This window comes from Carassius carassius, chromosome 32, assembly GCF_963082965.1.
Source record: "Carassius carassius chromosome 32, fCarCar2.1, whole genome shotgun sequence".
In the NCBI taxonomy this organism is placed as follows: domain Eukaryota; kingdom Metazoa; phylum Chordata; class Actinopteri; order Cypriniformes; family Cyprinidae; genus Carassius; species Carassius carassius.
The window spans coordinates 16,592,983-16,613,045 of NC_081786.1; the positions used below are offsets into that span (position 1 = coordinate 16,592,983).

General features: G+C 37.3%; 3 protein-coding genes across 3 annotated transcripts; 2 read left to right on the plus strand and 1 right to left on the minus strand.

Moving 5' to 3' along the window:
• The first annotated feature begins 132 nt into the window (after window positions 1–132).
• On the plus strand, window positions 133–5,224 carry adprs (ADP-ribosylserine hydrolase). The gene is made up of 6 exons (XM_059520554.1): window positions 133–662; window positions 2,806–2,902; window positions 2,972–3,179; window positions 3,744–3,931; window positions 4,511–4,611; window positions 4,691–5,224. Exons 1-6 carry the CDS (start codon window positions 488–490, stop codon window positions 5,038–5,040), a joined length of 1,119 nt encoding a protein of 372 aa, XP_059376537.1. The 5' UTR covers window positions 133–487; the 3' UTR covers window positions 5,041–5,224.
• A 1,309-nt stretch (window positions 5,225–6,533) lies between these two features.
• On the plus strand, window positions 6,534–8,190 carry cinp (cyclin dependent kinase 2 interacting protein). The gene is made up of 4 exons (XM_059520557.1): window positions 6,534–6,969; window positions 7,121–7,253; window positions 7,331–7,457; window positions 7,791–8,190. Exons 1-4 carry the CDS (start codon window positions 6,803–6,805, stop codon window positions 7,991–7,993), a joined length of 630 nt encoding a protein of 209 aa, XP_059376540.1. The 5' UTR covers window positions 6,534–6,802; the 3' UTR covers window positions 7,994–8,190.
• A 792-nt stretch (window positions 8,191–8,982) lies between these two features.
• znf839 (zinc finger protein 839) lies at window positions 8,983–17,854 on the minus strand. The gene is made up of 7 exons (XM_059520558.1): window positions 16,784–17,854; window positions 14,634–15,521; window positions 14,359–14,541; window positions 12,235–12,327; window positions 11,965–12,111; window positions 11,773–11,886; window positions 8,983–9,781 (listed from the first exon to the last, which is right to left on the minus strand). Exons 1-7 carry the CDS (start codon window positions 17,609–17,611, stop codon window positions 9,116–9,118), a joined length of 2,919 nt encoding a protein of 972 aa, XP_059376541.1. The 5' UTR covers window positions 17,612–17,854; the 3' UTR covers window positions 8,983–9,115.
• Window positions 17,855–20,063: the final 2,209 nt, after the last annotated feature.

A 20,063-nucleotide genomic window follows, 5' to 3' on the forward strand; every position in this document is an offset into this window, starting at 1 on the left:
CAAAGATCATTTCTGCACAATAAAGCAGTTATAACCAAACGACAAAGTATAAATCAATTGTTTATGACGGTTTTATATGCATTATTCAAGTTATTTCCGAATGTAGAATTTGTTGAATCAGCCAGCGTTAAAACGTAGATCACTTTCTTCAACAGCTGCGCGCCATAGCTGTTTACAAAGGTCTGCACGGAGAATCTCTCATTAAATAACAAAATAAATGCAATATATCAAAAGAAACAAACGTTTCTGCAAAGTAAAGTTATCAAAGTAATTATCGGTCGAAATTATATCATATTCGCGAAAGGTTTAATGTATCGCGATGCGTATATATTTGACATGCTGGGGTAAATATCGGGTCACACAATAACAGCGGTCCTCCAGCGCAATAAACCCCGGATGTCACTGTGCTAGATTCATACTACATCCGTCTGAAACGATTTATTGAGTGCAGCTTGTGTTTACAGTAAGTTAAGATACAGCCAGAGAGATGTCGGCTGCGGCGCGTGTAGCAGCGCCCGTGATGCTGTCCCGGTTCCGCGGCGCACTGGTCGGCTCGGTGTTGGGCGACTGTATAGGCGGCGAGTTCGAAGGCGCCGTGGATGTGCCTTTAGATCGAGTCCTGCAGCATCTCGGGGCTCTGGAGGACGAAACACGGGGCGATGGTGAGGATTCCCGTGTTTAAAGATTACACTATGAACATATTTACTTACGTTTGTATGTAATCTTTGAGGCTACTATGGTATTCCCATATCAGAAGGCTATATCAGTCGTACTGAAATGAAATCTCACACTTTAGCTTGTCTTAAAGTCTTTACTAACCCTCTGGTATTTCTCATTTAGTGTCCACATTTGTGATCCTTCGCATTAACATTTTTCATTATATTTATACTGTAATATTTTGAAATTATTTCATGGTACCAGGCAATATTCACCACTAAATGATGTACCATTTTTGCTATATAAAAAGAATACATTTTTGTACAAGCATTTTTGACTTTGAATCTAAGGCTTCTTCGTAAATGGGTTACACTTAGCTTCCTCCGGGTCAAAAAAGACCGAAGCCTTAAAAATGTAACTTTTTTTTTCCCAGGAAAACCAATCAAATATATTTTTGTTCAATAATATTTTTTGTATATTATTTAGAATTTTTAAAGATTTTTATGATACTTTGCATTAATTATATATTTTTTATGAGCAATTTTTTCCATTAGAATTAATATATATATTTTTATTTTATTTTAATTTTAATTTTTTTTCAATAAATGCACCATTGCACATCAAAATAGAGTGCAGGCCTAAAATAAAAAAAAATTCAAGTGAGAAGAGCGCCATCCAGTGGCTTTAAAATATAATAAATGTGTGTAATGTCCTGTAACCGCCTATAGGCTGCCATAGCTTTTTTTTATTTATTTTTTTTATTCCCATTTGGAAAGAAAAAAAATCGAATTACTAAGCAACCACTGAATGGAACAACACAATCTATATATCATTTTAAAGCTTAGGATCTCAGCTTTTTAATGCATCTAATCACATTTATTAACTCTTAACGAGTGCTGAGTAATCCCTCTAAAACCGAGTGTACCGCCAGCAGGCGCCACCTAGCTGCGAAAATATTCATTACCATATTTTTCAAAAATATTGCCTTGATTAACACAAAGTTGATGTCATTTGAAAGCTTAGGGTATGACCTTTACAGTGAATGTATCCACTTTGAAAAAATCTTAAGTATTGCTGAGTTATTTGGTGATAAATACAATTTCTTTTTTTTTCATAATCTATAAAATAATGTACTGCAATGTGTCAAAAACATCATACAGCTCATGAAACATTCACAGATCATTGAAAATGGCACTTCATTTTTTACAGCATATTATTACAATTACAATGAGCCTAAAATTAACATAATCTATTGCTTTTATGACTAGATATTCTTCATGGAGAAACAATTGCCCATGAGGGGGCGTCAAAGACTGTACAAAAAGGCTATCTCTGTTCCAAATGCTGTAACTTTTGATTCCTTTATCCAAATTATTATTATTTTTTATCCAGATGCAGCTAACATGTAGGGGGACTTCACTAAAAAAGAATTTTCCTCCTACCTTATTTCCTTCCTGAGTTATTCCATGACAAATAAGAAAGATATGCAAAATCATAATACAAATTATATATATATTTTGTCTTTTATCCGCAATTTCTCTGCAGGACAATGTCTAAATGTAATCTAATTTATATTTTTGAAAAATTTAAAAAGAGTTCTTTCAAACGATACCTACCTTTTGACTCTCCTTGCTATAGTTTTGGAGTTATTATGATTATATAGTAAAATATAGCAAAATTTGCTGTTTCAGTCTTACCAGTTAATTTCTCTGTGTGTGTGTGTGTGTGTGTGTGGGTGTGTGTGTGTGGGGGGGAGGGTGTCTTATTTGCACTCTTGATGTTTTAGAATGTCACCCCTTCATTGCTGTACACTTTTTTTCTGCACAGTGGCTGATCTGTAGTTTGTACCACCAAAGTTTCTCTGAGTTTTCGGATTTTCTTGTATTTCCCATTCATTTCCTATGTGGGTCATTTTTGACCCGTAGGAAGCTAAGTGTGCAATTTTTTTTTACGACCCTTTAACATATCAGAATCATCTCCTTGATTTTTTTGTGTGTTCACATAGGTAATACAACAAAAGTCACCAAGTTTCATCCCCCTCCGATGAAGCAAAAAAATTTAAAAATTTAAAACGTACATGGTTTCGGTCTTTTTTGACCCGAAGAAGCCCAGAGGGTTAAATACACATCTCATTTACATTTTTCCTAGGAATTCTTCAGTACAGTGATGACACGGCCATGATGCGATGCGTTTCAGATTCACTCCTCACCAGGATGCCGTTTGATGAACGAGACATGGCTCGAAGGTTTGTTATCATTGGAAATGTTTAAAAAAGCAAGTATTGGATTTTCCTGATCATTTTACTTGATTCCAGATTTGCAAAGGAGTATAACCTTTCTCCGGGGCGAGGTTATGGCTCGGGTGTCATACAGGTCCTGCGGAAGCTTGCATCGCCCCATCTGAAGGACGTCTTCCAGCCGGCACAGGCTCAGTTTGGCGGCCGCGGTTCTTTCGGGAATGGAGGAGCCATGAGAGCGGCACCCTTTGCCCTGGCCTACAAAAGTCAAGCTGATGTCTGCAGGGTAAATAGTCATCGGATTGTCGAATCTAAGCTAGTGGCATGCTGGAATTAAAAAAAGTGCAGCCAGCAATAGCTTTAGACTTTATATAATGAGGATTCATATAAATGGTTTCAACCTGGGTGCCTCAACATGGCTTAAGCATCTTTAAATTAATCAATTATTATTAATAAATTAAGTCAGTAATTGACTCAAATCTATTTAAGAATGCTAAAAACACATGAATCAACACTAAAAGTGAATCATAATTCTTTCTTTAACCATTTTAACTGAAAAACAGTTTTTTCGAATTTTTTGATTTGTTATGCTGGTTGAAAGTCTCTTCACATCCTGAGAGCAATCAATAAGTTAAGAGGTCTATTTGTATTTATATCATCTTTGGAAGGCATAGGACCATAAAATGTTCGGCCAATCAGATAATTCGGTCCGAACATTATGATAACAGTTAATGTATGTATTTGCATAGCTCCATGCACCCTGTTCACGCAGACTACCCTACCTTTCATTTGAAAGGCTAATTTGAACTGTCCCAGGCTAACATTCAGTTCTTCCTTTTGCTTTTGGCAGTATTCTCGGCTTGGCGCAATGTTAACACACTCATGCTCTTTGGGCTACAATGGGGCAGCGTTGCAGGCCCTTGCTGTCCATCTGTCTCTCCAAGGCGCTCTGGCTCTGCCAAAAGAATTCATCAACAAACTGATATCAGAAATGGAGGAGATGGAAAAAGATGAAACAGCCCAGCTTGATGCTAAAGCGTAAGTGAACTCATGGAAAGAACACATTTCAGCTTTATGTTTCTTAAAGGGATAGTTTACTCAAAAATGAAAAGAATGTCATCATTTACTCACCCTTACATTGTTCCAAACCTGAATGACTTTCTTAGTTCAGTAGAACTTAGAAGAAGATATTTTGTTGAATGTTTAAACAGTTTTTTGTTGTTGTTTGTCCATGCAGTGTTGTTATCATTAACTAAAACTATTAAAACTAATAAAAGTTACTTTCGGTTTTTAAAATAAAGCTACTTGAAAGTTAGAAAATAGTATGAAAAATTATGAACTACGAACTTAGAATTAGTACTTAAATTACTAAAACTGACATGGAAAAAAAATTAAAGCTAAATAATAAAAATAAATAAAAATAGAAAGGCCCACAAAAATCACAAAAGTTCCAAAAACTTAAACTAAAATTAAAATAAAAACTGAAAATATAAACATGAATTAGAAATATTAATAAATACTATAATAGTATATAAATAAAACTAAAATAACACTGTCCAAATGACATTGGGCCCCACTGAATTTCATTTTATTATTTCACCATGTTTTATTCCACAGACTCAATTTATCAGATTTCCCATATTGCTCACGATTGCACAGAGTGAAAGAACTTATGGACAGAAACAGTGTGAGCATTGAGGAGGTCATATCTGAACTGGGTTAGTATCGGTTACTATTGATTAGCTTTGATCGGATCATTCATAAAGGCATTCTGTTGACACTCTGTCTTTATGTTAGGGAACGGCATTGCTGCCTTGCAGTCAGTGCCCACCGCTATCTTCTGTGTGCTGCATTGTTTGGAGCCCCGGGACGGGCTGCCAGAGCGATTTGGAGGACTGGAGAGGACAATAGCTTACAGCTTGGCTCTGGGTGGTGACACTGACACCATTGCTTGCATGGCAGGGGCAATTGCAGGGGCACATTATGGCATTGACTCCATTCCCCAGAGCTGGCAGAAGAGCTGCGAAGGGGTGGAGGAGGCAGATGATTTAGCCAGACGTTTGTATGATCTTTACTGCCTTCCACAGTTTGAAGAAGACAGGGGGACGTCAAGCTGTGAGAACAATCAACCGCACACACACCAGTGATCAACACACTGTAAAAACCTGACCCACTACATGGCTTTATGCAACATGCAGCCACACATAAGTGAAACTTTATCTGGCTCACAGTGTCAAATGCACTTGCTAATATACCATCATCTATGTTTATAAAAATGTGAAACTTGTTTTCAATAAAAAGAACAAACTGGTACCATTTTATTGGTAATAATCATGTGTTTTGTCCTTTCTTCACACTTAACACTGTTTTGAAAACTACAAACAGTGGGGTTTTGAAGTTCACTAGTCAACATGTCTCTCTTTTTTGTGCATTTTAATTTAGTATTTAAATTACAATAGAATATTCCACGTTTTGAACCATAGAAACATTAAAAAATACAGGTAAAAAATTAAATATGTTGCAAACATTTCATTATTAGATACTTTTCTCATTATTGTAGCTAAATTTTTTTGTAGAATTGTCTGCTCTTAGCACAGTGTGACAAAATATTTCTACAAAAAAGAGATTTAGAACGTTTTGTCTGGAGGCGAAAAAGGAGTAGTTTCTCTGAGAGAAAAAGTGGAGGAGGGAAGTGATGATGAGTGTGCGCGTGAGGTCAGTCCCCGTACACCAGTTACATCCACCGACCACAAGGAGGAGGTCCATCCTCGTTCTCCTGACAGGACACCTGTGGGTATAGTAAGGGAGGAGAAAGGGCCAGAAAAATGACGAGGCTGTGGATGCTTGCCTCCTTTTCCTGTTGTTTGTCTCGTCCCAAATCCACCAAAGCTCACCATCCAGGAGGTGTTCTGATGATAAATGGTAAGTTTCATCACCAAATCTCAAAAGTCTCTTAATCATTTACACACAATAACAAACACAAAACCATTACTTAAAAATGTACTTTTATTTGTTATAGTTTGATGAAACAGTATAATTCATTTTATATAATATGGTAGTATAGTATAATATTAACTTTTCAAACTAGTCAAAAGTACGCCTAAATGAAGAATTAATATGAGTATGTAATATTTCTTTGATATTATTTTGGCTGATATTATTTTAGATCAGACTTCTCTACAGGACTTTGCAACCCAGAACAGATGCTTCATTTGGAGGAAATGCTGTTTCATGACTGATTCAAGCTACTAATACGTCTAAGATAAGCTAAGATGTATAAATGTCTGGTGGGTTGACGCGAGTGGCCCCTCCAGCTTTAACGTTTTGCGGGGCTGGCAAGCCTTGGTTGCGTCTGGACTACTTTGATGATGTTTTTCTTACCTTTCTGGACATGGACAGTAGACCGTACACACAGCTTCAATGGAGGGACTGAGAGCTCTCGGACTAAATCTAAAATATCTTAAACTTTGTTCCGAAGATAAACTGAGGTCTTATGGGTTTGGAACCACATGAGGGTAAGTTATTAATGACATAATTTTGCTATTTGGGTGAACTATCCCTTTAAGGCTTTGGTTGAAGTAGATGAACCTTCATCAGGAACAGTAGGTGGCAGTAAAAAGCTTTGCAAATGTCAAAGCACAACACGGCAGAAGTAGAGACAGAGAGAGAGTAGAGAGGAACATGTGAGTGTGTGATGCTGTCAATTGTGATAGACTAAAGTAGTTTGTGAAGGAATAGAATAAATTACAACTATACGGCTTTTTACACGAAATATGTTAATTTGCAAACAGGTCATTAGTTCATGTTTAAGTCACTGGATGAGAAAACGCGCGGCAACCTAACACTTATTTCAGCTGATGTTATTGGATTGTACACATTTACTTTAAAGCAAGCACTATTAAATGCGTTATGTCAGAGTCCACGACCCCAGGAAAAAAGGGCAATTTGACCGGAAGTGCCAGAAAACTAAAGGATGACGCCGCAGATTGGCATAATCTCATCCAGAAATGGGAACGATTAAATGACGAGGGATCCACGATTGCGACTAAAATTGTTAATCTGGGAATGAGCAAAAAGTAAGTCTTACCTGTTAATTAAACCTAAATACTATAAATATTAATTGTATAGTTAAATTCTAATGCGTTTATATAGGTAACCACTGATCTATATGTTCTATATTATAGATCAGTGCCTGTAACCCGTTTTCTCCATCCTGTGTGTTTACAGATCAGATACTGAGGCTGATGTTGTGATGGAAGGAGGCAGTGTGAAAGCTGGAGACATATCAGACAATCTGAAACGGAGCAACCAAGAGCTGGAGGAAGAATGTGGGAAGTTACAAGACGTTGTGGATAAAATGGTAACTTTTTGCAGAACGAGCATTAGCAATACTTAACGTTTGTACATTATTATACAGTCTAAATTTTTTCGCCAAAGGCAAACATACTGTCAAAGATGGAGAAGATGGTCCAAGCCGAGCGAGGGATCTGTGAGTTAGAAGCGTTTCAGTGTGGAGAGAAAACAGCAGCTCCACTCTTCCACACGTGGTCCACACAACAGTTTGGTAAGAGACAGAAATACTCATCCGTCATTTACCAAACTGCCATTTCCATCCAAGATATACATTAGATTCTTCTTCATATCATATTTGAAGAAATTTGGCATTACTTGCTCACCAAATGAACAGGTTCCGTCAGAACGAGTCTAAACAGCTGATAAACACACTTTTCTCTGTTCACTTCACAAGACCTTAATTGATTGCCTGGGAGTCATGTGGATTATTCTGATGGCACCCATTGACTCCAGAGGACCCATTGGTGAGGAAGTAATGCTACATTTCTCTAAATCTGTTCTAATGAAGACAAAAATCATTTGACTTTTGTCCTCTTCATGACAGTTGAAGTATCTTCCAAGCTTTACGAGTCATACAAGCAGGAGTTGGTGCTGAAGAAGACTATACTACAAGAATTGGCCCACACTGCTAATGCTGATCTTTCCATGGTCTACCTGTCCTCGTGGCTGTATCAACCCTACATTGAGGACAGTGGGAAACTGCTACTAGAGAGTTTGCTGTTGGAAACAGGTCACAGACCTTTGTGATTCAGTCTCTGCATGAGGACTATGTAAACAAATGAAAAGCATATCATGACATGTATACAGCTTTGATTGAATCCGTTAAACCTTCACATTTATTTCTCAAAAATATCCTATTCTTATACTGTATTACTTCCCTGTAAGCAGTCTGTACCATACAAAGTCTTTACTCCATAAACTCACTCACAAATGTTTTAATGTCATATTTGAACATGTCCCTTTGTATTAAAAATGCCGAGATGTTTCAAAAACACAGTAAACCAGATATTTTATAAAAAGTAATAAAATAGTGCAACGACTTTTCAAATGACTTTTGCACTTGACAAACTACTAAAGAACACAAACAATGGAACATCTGAGGCTGCCGTCTGAGATTATAAGCACCTCAAGTCTTCTCTGTTTGTTTTACAAATCTAGAGTGTCTTCAAACTGCTTGAAGTGGCCAGTTTTTAAAACCGAAACGTCCCCCGTCTCAAAATACCATGTTTTTAGGTCAGACCTCTAGGGGTCAACTATTTGTAGCCTTAAGGTAAGGGTTAATTTTCAAACAAACGAACGTACAAAAGTATTTGAATAAATAAAATCTCATGGGGTACCAATTTAAACTGTATTGTAACTACAGCCTGGTTTTCTAACATAAAGGAACGGTTATGTACAGATTTCTCTGGATGGCCTGTTAAATGGACACAGGATCACAAAAATCTTACCACAGCTTTTACTGAACCTCGCTAGAGTCCATAACTTAGTTTTGGGAGACAGTTTTTTCTTTTCTCCCATCTGTGCATGTTGTGAAAGAATGAAAAGTCCTGGATTCCCTCCAAGGTTTAGTGTGTTGTCACAAATATTTCCCACCATCTCATCACTTTACCCATGAGACGTGTAACGTGCAGCTACATAGTCATGGACTCCGAAACCAATAGTTAAGATATGCTAACGTAAGTGAACAATCTCTAAAATTGGAAATGAACGACAACTTTTTTTTGTATAAACAGAAAAAACACTAATACTGTTTTTATACAAATTTACAAAGAATGCAATAAAAGTTCATTGAAAAAACACCATCTTGCAGACAGAACGCATGTATGGTGTGAATAACGGACAAAAACAGGAAGTGAAGATGTGACTCCATTAAGTCTTTCTTTCGGCTTCAATGCCCAGCAGGGCATGAACGGTCTCTAAAGGGACGCCTTCAGGAGCCTCGATGTGCATCATGGTGCCATCAGGCCCGTTGACAATGATGATGCCTTTGGCGGCTAACTCTTCTGCGCTCTGCATCACAAGCCCCTCTGCTGTCTGGATCATAACTGGTGATTCTTGCTGCACCACCTGACTGGTCGCAGGATCTTCGAGAGCATCGGTCTGGCAATCTAGAACCTCTTGTTGAGGGGGTTCTTCTGAGTTCTTAATCTCGGAGTCCGTGCTCAGAGCTTGTTCCAGCTGTTTCATCTGATCCACGATATCAACGATGACGCTACTGTTCAGAACCTTGGAGAGCTCTGGATCTTCTGTGGTTTTTGTGGCATCAGAATCTGAAGAAGGCATTTCCGTCTCCATGGGCTCTTCCTCGGTCCTCTCCGGGATGGCATTTTCAGCGCTCTGTGTAGCATTGTCGGTGGTTAGATCTACAGAAGTCAAGTTCTCCAGTCTGGTTAGCACCACCTGAGGCTTCCGCAGCATAGAGCCGTCAATACTCTCGTCCTTCTGGATGCCATTCTGATTAACCTGATAGCCGTTGGTTTCTTCATTGCAGTTTTCCATTTTAAACCTTTTTGCAGGAGGCAGCATTTTGGTATTCTGAGAAAAACGGAGAAAAAAAATATTACCATACAAATGGTAAATGTATTTTGTTCACATAAAATTATGACATGATGACCATAACAGTGGAGTGGTGATAATATGGATGTAGGTAAATTAAAGGTTGCGGTTCAAAACCCTAAAGAAGCAAATCATAAGTAAAATAAAAAAGAGTGTCTACTAAATCAAGGGTCCGCAGGAAAACATAAAAAATAATAACAATAATAAGCCTTTCAAGGTTAACTTAAAAAAAACAATAAGAAAAAAGAAATTAATACTTTTATTCAACAAGGACATATGAAATCAAAAGTAACTGTAAAGATGCAAAAGAGTTAATAATGTTACAAAAGGCTTCTATTACAAATAAATGCAAAAAATAATCTTTAATCAAAGAATCTTGAAAAAAAAGAAAAAAAAAATCCACGTTTCCACAAAAATATCATCAAGCTGCACAACGGTTTTCTTGATCTGCATATAAAAATGATTTCTGAAAGATCACGTGACACTGAAGTCTGCTGTCATCACATGAATAAATTGTACTAAAATACAAAAAAAAAGACTTTTAGCACAACTTTCATCATGTTTTTACTTTCATTGTGTATTTGATATTAATACGGTTTCATTCTGATTTCTAAAGGCTGATCATAATCCATGAGATGAACCAAGATTACTTTATTACTTATTAAGTAAATATTCTTTAAATAACATTTTAATAAATGACTTTAAGACAAAGTAAAAATACAAGCTTTTGAGTATTTTTTTCAATTATTTTAAAAAAGACTATCAAAATTAGTCTTTGTACAACAGAATTTTACGAAGGGGGTTCCTCACAAGAGCATCCCATTTGGAGGTTCAGGCAGAGCATCTAGTTACTAGACAGAAGGGGTTTCACTTTTGTGAAAAAAATCATTTTCGATTTTTAAGACATAAGTGTTCATTGAATCGATTGTAAAATCGATTTTCCATGTCTAAAAAAAAAAAAGTTTCCTTTTTCAACGTCAAATAATGGACGAACGTAAAGAGAGTGCTGGAAACACACAAGTCAGCAATATTTCTTATTTATTGGCATGAAGTTTCGTGCAGAATAACAAACAGCAACAGGAGTGCAACTTTCTCGAAAAAATATATATGCAGAGGGGACGGCTGCCATAACACAAGAAAAACATCACTGCAGGCTTCAACCCGGCTGCATTTATGATTTAGGCAATTCAAAAATCTCCAAGATTATTTTAAATAATGATTCAATCCATTTCAAACAACGGTTCAAAAAATGAAACTTTAAATGGACATGTGTGTTTTTTATTGAACGTAACCGACACTTAGGCTAGGCGGCACTAGGCAGGCATAATGAAATGTCCAAAAAGGCTATATCCATTACAAACTATTGGACAGGTAACGTTAAACAAGTCGATCAACATTTTCGGGGTCCAGAGCAGAGCGTTTTTTATTCACTATATGTCCAGCTGTTGAGAAGACGCGCTCTGACCGCACTGATGTCCCAGGGACACTCAGGTACAGCTGTGCAAGGTGGGGGTATTACTGCCAATTTTCCACCACAAAAGCCGGTCGCTGTCAGTTTGCAATGGTCCTTTTCATAACACAGAATCTCCTGTAACTAGATGCGCGAATGAGGCGAATTCGCGTCTACCGCGCCGCGAGACCTCCAGACGCCTGTAAACACGTCTTTACATTGACTTAACATTGAAATCATTCGCGCCAGACGCTCTATTTATGTTTGGTGTGAACGCAGCATAAGAGGTCACTTTCGACGTCACTGGCGCGTAATATTGCTGGTATTTTTTGTCTAGCTTTCCCAAGGCATACTGCACTTTCGGAATTCTTTATTTTCATTTTCTGCTTGTTTGTGAGTTTTGTTACATCTATATTTTTTAATTCTTTTAAAATTAATAGTGTACATATTTGGTTAAAATCGTTTCTCTTTTATCATTTTCGAAACTTTTTTTGATGATGATTTTTGCTCAGAACAATACCTCAATACTCCGTAGGCTCTTAGTGGCCTGGTTTGTCTTTTGACTTTGTTGTCCTTCAGACGAAGTCAGGAGTTTCAGTGCATTGGGATCGGTTATACCAAGGGATTGTAAGACCTGGAATGACAGAAAATGTGTATGGTACTCAGGTTTAATCACAATGCTGCAGTGGCTAAATGTCTTACGATTACTTACTTCCATGTTGTTGACCTCTATAGCTGGCCGGGAAGCTGGTGAAGTGTGCAAATATTCCAGGGCCATCTTCTTCACCTGGCTGTGTAGTTGTTCAAATTCATGGTACACGCTCGGGAACTGTTGCTTTGACGGGTAGCCCTTTTCCACCTGAAGGGACAAGAACAGTGCACATGAAATGCTTCCAACACTCATAAAAACATGGTATTTTACAGTGACAAATGGACACGATTAGACAAATTATATCCCATGCTTCCGATTATCTAAACATACCTTCATCAGCACAAACTCCCATACCGTCATGACTCTGGCCAGACGTGGAAGAACGATCTCCATGAGATCTTCATCATCATACTGTTTAATAAACTAAATAGAGATGAAAGAAATTCAGTAATTGCTGTTAGCATCAGTGATGTAATTAACTGCACTGGTATTAAAACGCAGTAATGAGAATATTTACCATAACATTACAATATTTGTTTGTAAAGATAGTAAAATAAAAGTTTTACTTTAATTGCTAAAACATAGCAAATTTTTTTTTTTATTTAATTAGTTTTTAAAGGGTTACACCACCTCAAAATGAATATTTTGTCATTAATTACTCACCCTCATGTCGTTCCTGTTCTGCGTCAGCCGCACCACAGATATGTTTTCTATGTTTACTTTATGATTTTATTTGAACGAAAACAACGTATCCGTGTGGTGCTGCTGATACAGAACAGCATACGCTGTTTGCGTTGAGTAGATACTCTCCAAATTGCCACTACGGAGGAGACAAATTGTTGAAGTATTTATTTTTGTTTTCTTTTTTACGTACAAAAAGTATTCTCATAGCTTTGTAAAATTACGGTTGAACCCCTGATGTGATACGGATTATTTGACCGATCTTCTTGCTATGTTTCTGGACGTTGATTGTGTTACTTACATTGCTGTCTATGGAAAGGTCAGGAAGCTCTCAGAATTTATCAAAAATATCATAATTTGTGTTCCGAAGATGAACAGAGGAGTTACAAGTTTGGAACGACATTAGAGTGACTAATTAATGACAGTAATTTCTGGGTGTAGTAACCCTTTAATCTATCTGTCTCATTACAATTTATATAAAAGTTTATTGTAAAAATAATAAAAAACACTCAAAAGTGTCAGTTCTAACCAGATACACAGTGGGATTAAAAAATTTCAATCCACACAGAAAACCTGAGATTTGAATTCAAATATAATCCTGGAAATAAAAAAAATAAAAGAAAGCTAATAGAATTTTTATTTATATTTATATATATATATAAACCAAAAAGATGGAGAAAATGATCAGGTTTTATACAACCATGTGGAGCTCAGTCTGTGCGCTATAAAACTAGAAAGTTTTACTACGTACTCATTCTAACACTATGAGAATAGGAATGTCCACACCAAAACTATCACGATAATGAATCCAATCACTTTAAGAACCATTTTTTCCAACTGAACAAAAAAATTTTTTTGACAGCTGATCAGAATCACATTTATAATTAAGAGACCATCGGTGTGGACAGGATCATATTTGGTGTGAAGGGTTAAGAAAATCTAGAAAAAAGTTCATCTTTATAATTCAACTATTCATTCATTCAAACTGACAACATAATGTCAAAGGTAGGCCTGTCGCAATAATCAATATATCGACTTATTGCACAATATATGTACATGACCTCAATCATTTTAGATGACGCAATATATCACCCATTATATTAACTTAAAAATGTATGTCACCATGTTTTGTACATTCATTCCACTTGCGTCTGTGTCTTTTGCAGCTGTAGATGGAAAAATCTCCATACAAGTTCTTCTTGCCTTTTTCTTTTTTCTACTTGTTACTTTGCTCTTTTTGTAAAAAAAATAAATAAATAAAAATAAGGGGAAAAAAAGGTTTTCTTACTATTTATTAAGTTTTTAAGGTATCTAAATGTAAAGTTTGTTGTCATTTGGAAGTATGTAGGCCTTTTTGCATTTTATGCTGTTACATTATTTTATTATGATTTTATATTCAGTGGCATAAAAAGGTCTTTAAAATGACAATAATATAGATAATTAACCCAATTATTTCTGGGGCAATATATCGCACAACAAATAGTTGTTATCATGACAGGTCAAAGGAGAAACTATTAAATTCAAAACGCTAAACAGATGCTGTGGACTTTTGAATCAACCAATATTTTGAGAATACTTTTCTAACATTATGCATATATCACCCACCCCAGCACTGCACTCAGTAGTTACATGATGTAACGCAACATAAACCACAAATATAACAGTGAGAAGACACTACATAAGAAACCAAAAAAGCTTGCATAACTGATCTGAATGTCTGAAAAATACACATACTCAGCTCAACACACATTTGTACAGCAAACCAGATCTTACTTCTTTCAGTCGATTCCTCTGTCTTTGAGCTTGCTCCTCCAAGCTCATTCCTCTGGGGTACTTGGGTGGCCGTCCTGGGCGTCCTTTTTTAGGTGGCCGCCCAGGCCTCCTAGGACGACCAGGCCGTCCTGGTCCTCTGGGCCGCCCAGGTCTCCTAGGTTCTATTTTCCCAATTTCTTGAACCTGAAGTATTTTATATGCAATTACCTGATCAATCTGATCCATTTTTAATGGTCTGAGACCTAATATCAAACAAGCGAAACAAATCATCTTACTTTTTGATTACTGAGTGTTTTCACTTGACTAGTATTGGTGACTTCTGTTCCTGAAGGCTGTTCGTCTCTTGTTTTGGAGAGGTCTTCTGCTTGAGGTGGCGTCGGGTTCTTGTCATGTGTGGGAATTAGCTTATAGTGTCTGTTCAAGCCGGCAACGCCGATGTACGCCTTCTCACAGGTATCACATTTAAAAGCTTTGTCACGGAGGTTGACAGTTGCATCTGAGGACTTCTTCTTGCCTTCCTCTCCATCCTCATCCTCCACACTTATCTCCGAGTAGTCATCTGAATCTGACTGGTGGCTTTCCGCCAAGTCCTCGTTCTTAATAAACTTGTAGTCTTTCACCTTGTGCTTAGGTGGTCTGGACACCCGACCAGAGCGCGTCTGGATTTTCTGAGGCTTCTTCTGGCGATTTTTAACTTTCGGTGTGTCCTTTACAATGGCTGGAGTTGCAGTTTTTGTTTCTACAGTAATGACTTTGGAAGGAATCGTTACCTTGGCTGGAGGAGATAAAACTTTCGGAGATGGCACTAGGATCTTTGGGGTAGGAGCTACCGGCTTGGCTGGTGGACTCTTGACCGTGGCAGGTGCCGGGACATGTACTTTGCTAATGGGGACAGAAATGGTGCTAACAACAGGAGCTGGTTTCTGAAGGAGAAGCTGAATAGGAGGATCGCTTGGGTTTTGTAAGAAATATTGCTGCTGTCCAGGCACAGGGGTGATGTGGATGATCTGTGGGCTGCTTAATGTTCCTACGGTTGAAACCTTCACCAGCGGCTGACTGGCTGACAGATTCTGTGGCTGTAAAATTGTTATTGGAGTTGTCTGCCGTAGTTTATTGTCTTGCTTCAGAGGTACCTGGACTTGAATTTGGAAGGGCTCAGCTGCCTGAATAATTCAAAGTGTGAAAAAACGAAATTAAAAACTTCAAATTTAGTCTGAGGACTAAATTCAGTTAATGCATATGCAGAATATCTGACTTAAGTGCATGCAGGACACTGAAGAGCAGTTAGAAGGATGATACTACTGTAAAATAAAAGTACTGGTTTCTTTTACAAAACTTGTTTGTGACCATAGTTTCTGCTCATATATCATAATTACTACAATTATTGATTACCACAGTGAAATCTTAAATTAACATATGATTCATTTCTTTATGTAATGCACAATATGTAAGGAAGGAGGGATGTATAGAGAAAAAAGATATGGAAGTTAGTATGTGAAGAAAAAATTACTACAGGAAGAAAGCACAAAAAAACTTGTAGGTAGAAAGGAAGCAAGTACAGAAGGAAGTATGTTCTGAAATAAGAATATAAATGAAAACATTGTGGAATGTACAGAAGTAGTACTTTTGGAAATCTGCACAAAAGACAGAAAAAGCAGCAAGAGAGCAAAGGAGGAAAAACTTGTGGAAGAAAAAAGATACAGTGAGGAAAATATGTGTGGAAGAAAGGAAGTATGTTTGAAAGAAAGTACAGAAGAAAATGATTGCGTGATCAAATGTAAAGCAGGATGAATGAAAGGTAATCTGTGCATAAGTACCTACAAAAGGAATGGAGGAGGTAAGTACAGAAGGATATAGCTGTAAGAGAAATTATTATGTGTGAAAGGAAATGCAGAAAAAAATGAAAGGCACATACATGTGGTAAAAACTAAATACTTACAGAATGAGATATGTACGGTAGAATGGAAGTGTTTTATAGAAGCAAATACTTGAGGAAGAATGAATGTACCGACATACAGATGGAAATACTTATGGAAGGAAATCTGTGCAGAGGAAATGAAGAACAGAAGGAAATATTTGTGGAAGAAACAATGTACAGAAGGACGCTCAGAAGGAAACATACAGAAGAAAAGGGTAGGAAAGGAAGAAGGTAGAGAAGGAAATACATGTGTGAAAAGGAAGTATCTGCAGAAGAAAGTGAATACGTATGGAAGCAAGTAACGTTAAAAAAAATAAGTACAAAAATTAAAGAGAGGCAAATGTTTATAAAGAAGTTAGGCTAATATATACGCATGAAGTAAACAGAGAAAAAAGGAAGCGAATAAAAAGTACTTCACAGATTTTCTGAGAAACCATTCACAAAAAAAAAAGAAAAAGAATCGTCTCGAAATTCAATTACTTCAGCTCATGAGAGACTCAATGTTACCTTCTGCGCGGTCGCGTGCGCTCCGTTCTGCGCCTGCTGCAGCGCGACTTGTTTGGCGACGCTCTGCAGCTGCTGCGACGCGTTCTGCACGACGCTGACGGGCTGCGGCTGGATCGCCGTCGCCAGCTGCAAGTTCACGTTACTGGACTCCAGCGCGATGTAGGTCGGTTGCGTCGTGACAGGTCTCTGTAGTATTTTGGGGGTCGTTGTGTGGGTCGCAGCCGGCTCGGCCTGGGTAATCACCTGCGCTTTACTCACTATAATCTGCTGTACGTCCACTATGGGGGAGGTGGAGGGTTTCACAGCTGTCTCAGTACCTGCCACATGGACCAACTGTTGTTCCGTTAACTGTTCGATTAACTGTTGCTGCTCCTCGGCCGATAAACCCGAGCTCTCCACGAAGCTGCCGTCGGGCTGCACGTAAATGATGGTTGTCGTCGGCGCGAGAGCGTTTAAGACGTCCCCGCTAACAGTGGTGCACTCAGCAGACACACCTGCCTCTGCAGTGGCATGGACATAAGACGTTATGAAACTCGGATCGGTTATGACCTCGCCGCTCACGATCTGCCCGATGACCTCCTGGGTAACGTTACCGTCCACGACTCTGACGTCCAGCGCCGACTCGCTGTGCATTAACTCGGCGAGGCCTTGATTAACGCCCCCTTCTGCGGCGGTTGTCGTCTTGCCTGTGTCCTCTTGATTATTTCCCGCTTCGGCTGTGGTTTGTGTCGTCTCGGGCTGCGGCAGAGATCCGCTCGCGTCGAGGCTTTCTATTTTCTCTGCTGCAGATTTGGTCGCCGAATTATTATCGTCTTCATTGTCCGCCATTTTGTTTATAAGAGCAACACTTGCTGGCTGACGTAGGAATCCTCTCAAGCGCGCGAGAAGTGGCCCTTTGTTTGCAGACGATTAACGCTCAAGATGTGAGTAATATTTGTGAGGTTGATTCAAAGCCAGGTACAAAACATTTCAAAGGTGGGAAAATGTTATAATCCAGAGACGCTCGTGAAGGTAACGGTAGCCAGGCAATTGGTTTTCCCGTCCATGCCACCAATGACGATAGCACGGAGGCTGGGTAACAACAAGATACGTCATTTCCGCTTTTGGCGCGCCGTTACCTCGTTTGTTTTTCATAAAAGGCCCCTTTCTTTACCCGCTTAAGGTTCCTGCTGCCTTCACAGTGGAAACTATTTATAATCATTTAAGGAAAATAATCATTTATTTTATTTGTTTCAGAAGTTTGTGATATATTATTATTATTTTAATATTGACTGATTAAGAAAAACAATTTGGGTTAAGAAAGACTACATTTTGCGACACATTTTAGTCAAAATTTTCCCTTATACTAGGTAATTCCTATGAATGGTGTGTATTTTACACATTTCACATATAAAATTACAATTATAGGATTAATTCTAGGCCTATTTTATTCCAAATACCAGTGCTTATAGATTTTAGGGTGAATATCTGCAAACTGAGATTTTTGTTTGCATTGAACTGACTGAACCTCTATGTTGTAGAGAATACTCTTTTTGGACTAAACATCAGTGTAATATATATATATATATATATATAAACATCAATGTAGTATTGGTGGGTTTATTGGATGATATATTTGCACTATTCATATTTTGCACAGACTGTACATTGTTCAAGCTATTACATTGTAAACTAACGTTGTAACTGTACAAATCACAGTAAACTATTTCTATTAAAATATTATTGCAATACTGATATTTTGCATAGACTATATATACATTGTTTAACAATAGTATTGTACACATAACCAACTGTATTTAATACCACTGTTCTTACGTTGCTGCTGTTCATAATGTACATATAACCCTACAATGCATCCCTTTTTTCTATTATGTACATACTCTGCTTAATATTGTCTAAGTTATAGCTGCTCTTACTCTGCACTTATCAATATATATAAAAAAACGATATTCTTGCACTTCTGGTTACTATGCTAGCTGCATTTCATTAGCTCTGTACTTGTACTCTGTATAATGACAATAAAGTTGAATCTAATCTAATCTTGTGTAGGTTATTCGGGTAAATGACCTATTACAGTAAATGTCCAGCAGAGGGCAGGAAGGGACCATTTTTACATCCCTCAAGCCACATTTAACGGTCTCTCTTTTGTCGTAATGCTACATCAGTAAAACAAACTGAATCATTCTTATCACGTTATTGCCATTATTTTAATAAGCCAAAATACCTTCAATCAGAGCAACAACTAGCGTATACTATATTAATATCGTCCTAATAATGAACAAGTCCACTTAACAAACATTTTTATGCATAAAACGTTTACCATAGGCTACACAATCATTATTTTTTCAATCAATATTGAATGTCTAAAGAAACAGATTTAGATTGTAAAGCATTAAGAGTTTAGCGTGTCTGCAATGTTCTGTAAATTTAGAAAATAATCTGCTGATCATTAAATTAAAATTAAATAATTTTCATTGTATTTAAATTTTTTTGTATTTTAAAGTGTTTTCAAATAATGTAAGTGAATAGCAATATTTAAATGATATTTTATGGCAGGTGTAATTAAAAATGGCATTATTTATTTATTTAGCACAATTATAGATCAGGCTAAATGTAATTTAAAATTTATATTTAAATATAAAATTATTCACAGGGCAAGAAGTCACTGAGCCAGCTGGAAAGATTGCAGGATACAGAATCAATTAATAATTCAAATCATTTTGATTGATAATAAAATATGACTGGTGTATTTTACATGCATACTATCAAAGTGAATTTGTCAGATATAACCTAAAGGCACAGCAGGTTGGTGATGATCATCACAATCTGATTAAGAAATCACAGCATGGATTTGCCACTAAGATAAATGATCTTAACTCTGATCACAGATAAAGTCCAGTTTGTTTCATAGTCAAGCCTCTAATGGCCCCCATTAGTGACCTTGTGGGATTAGAAAGTACTTTACTTTAATTCAGGATTCCTCTTAGAGAGAGTCTCTGAAGCTTGAGTTTTAATGAAACAAAGAAACTGCTAATCGACACAAACAGCTTTACCAAGTTTTTCTAAAGATAAAAACAACTGTCTGAAGAATGAGTGTTGATTAAAACACGCTTTTGGAATCCGTTTCCAAACATTTCATTTATTAAACCACGTCTAGAGCAATACAGGGAAATGTAAAAGGCTAATATGCCTGACAGGATCACTGGGTGAAAGAGGATAGAGATACAGTATATTCTGTTGCCACGTAAGCCTAGCCTTATCACCCCAGATGTCAACTAAT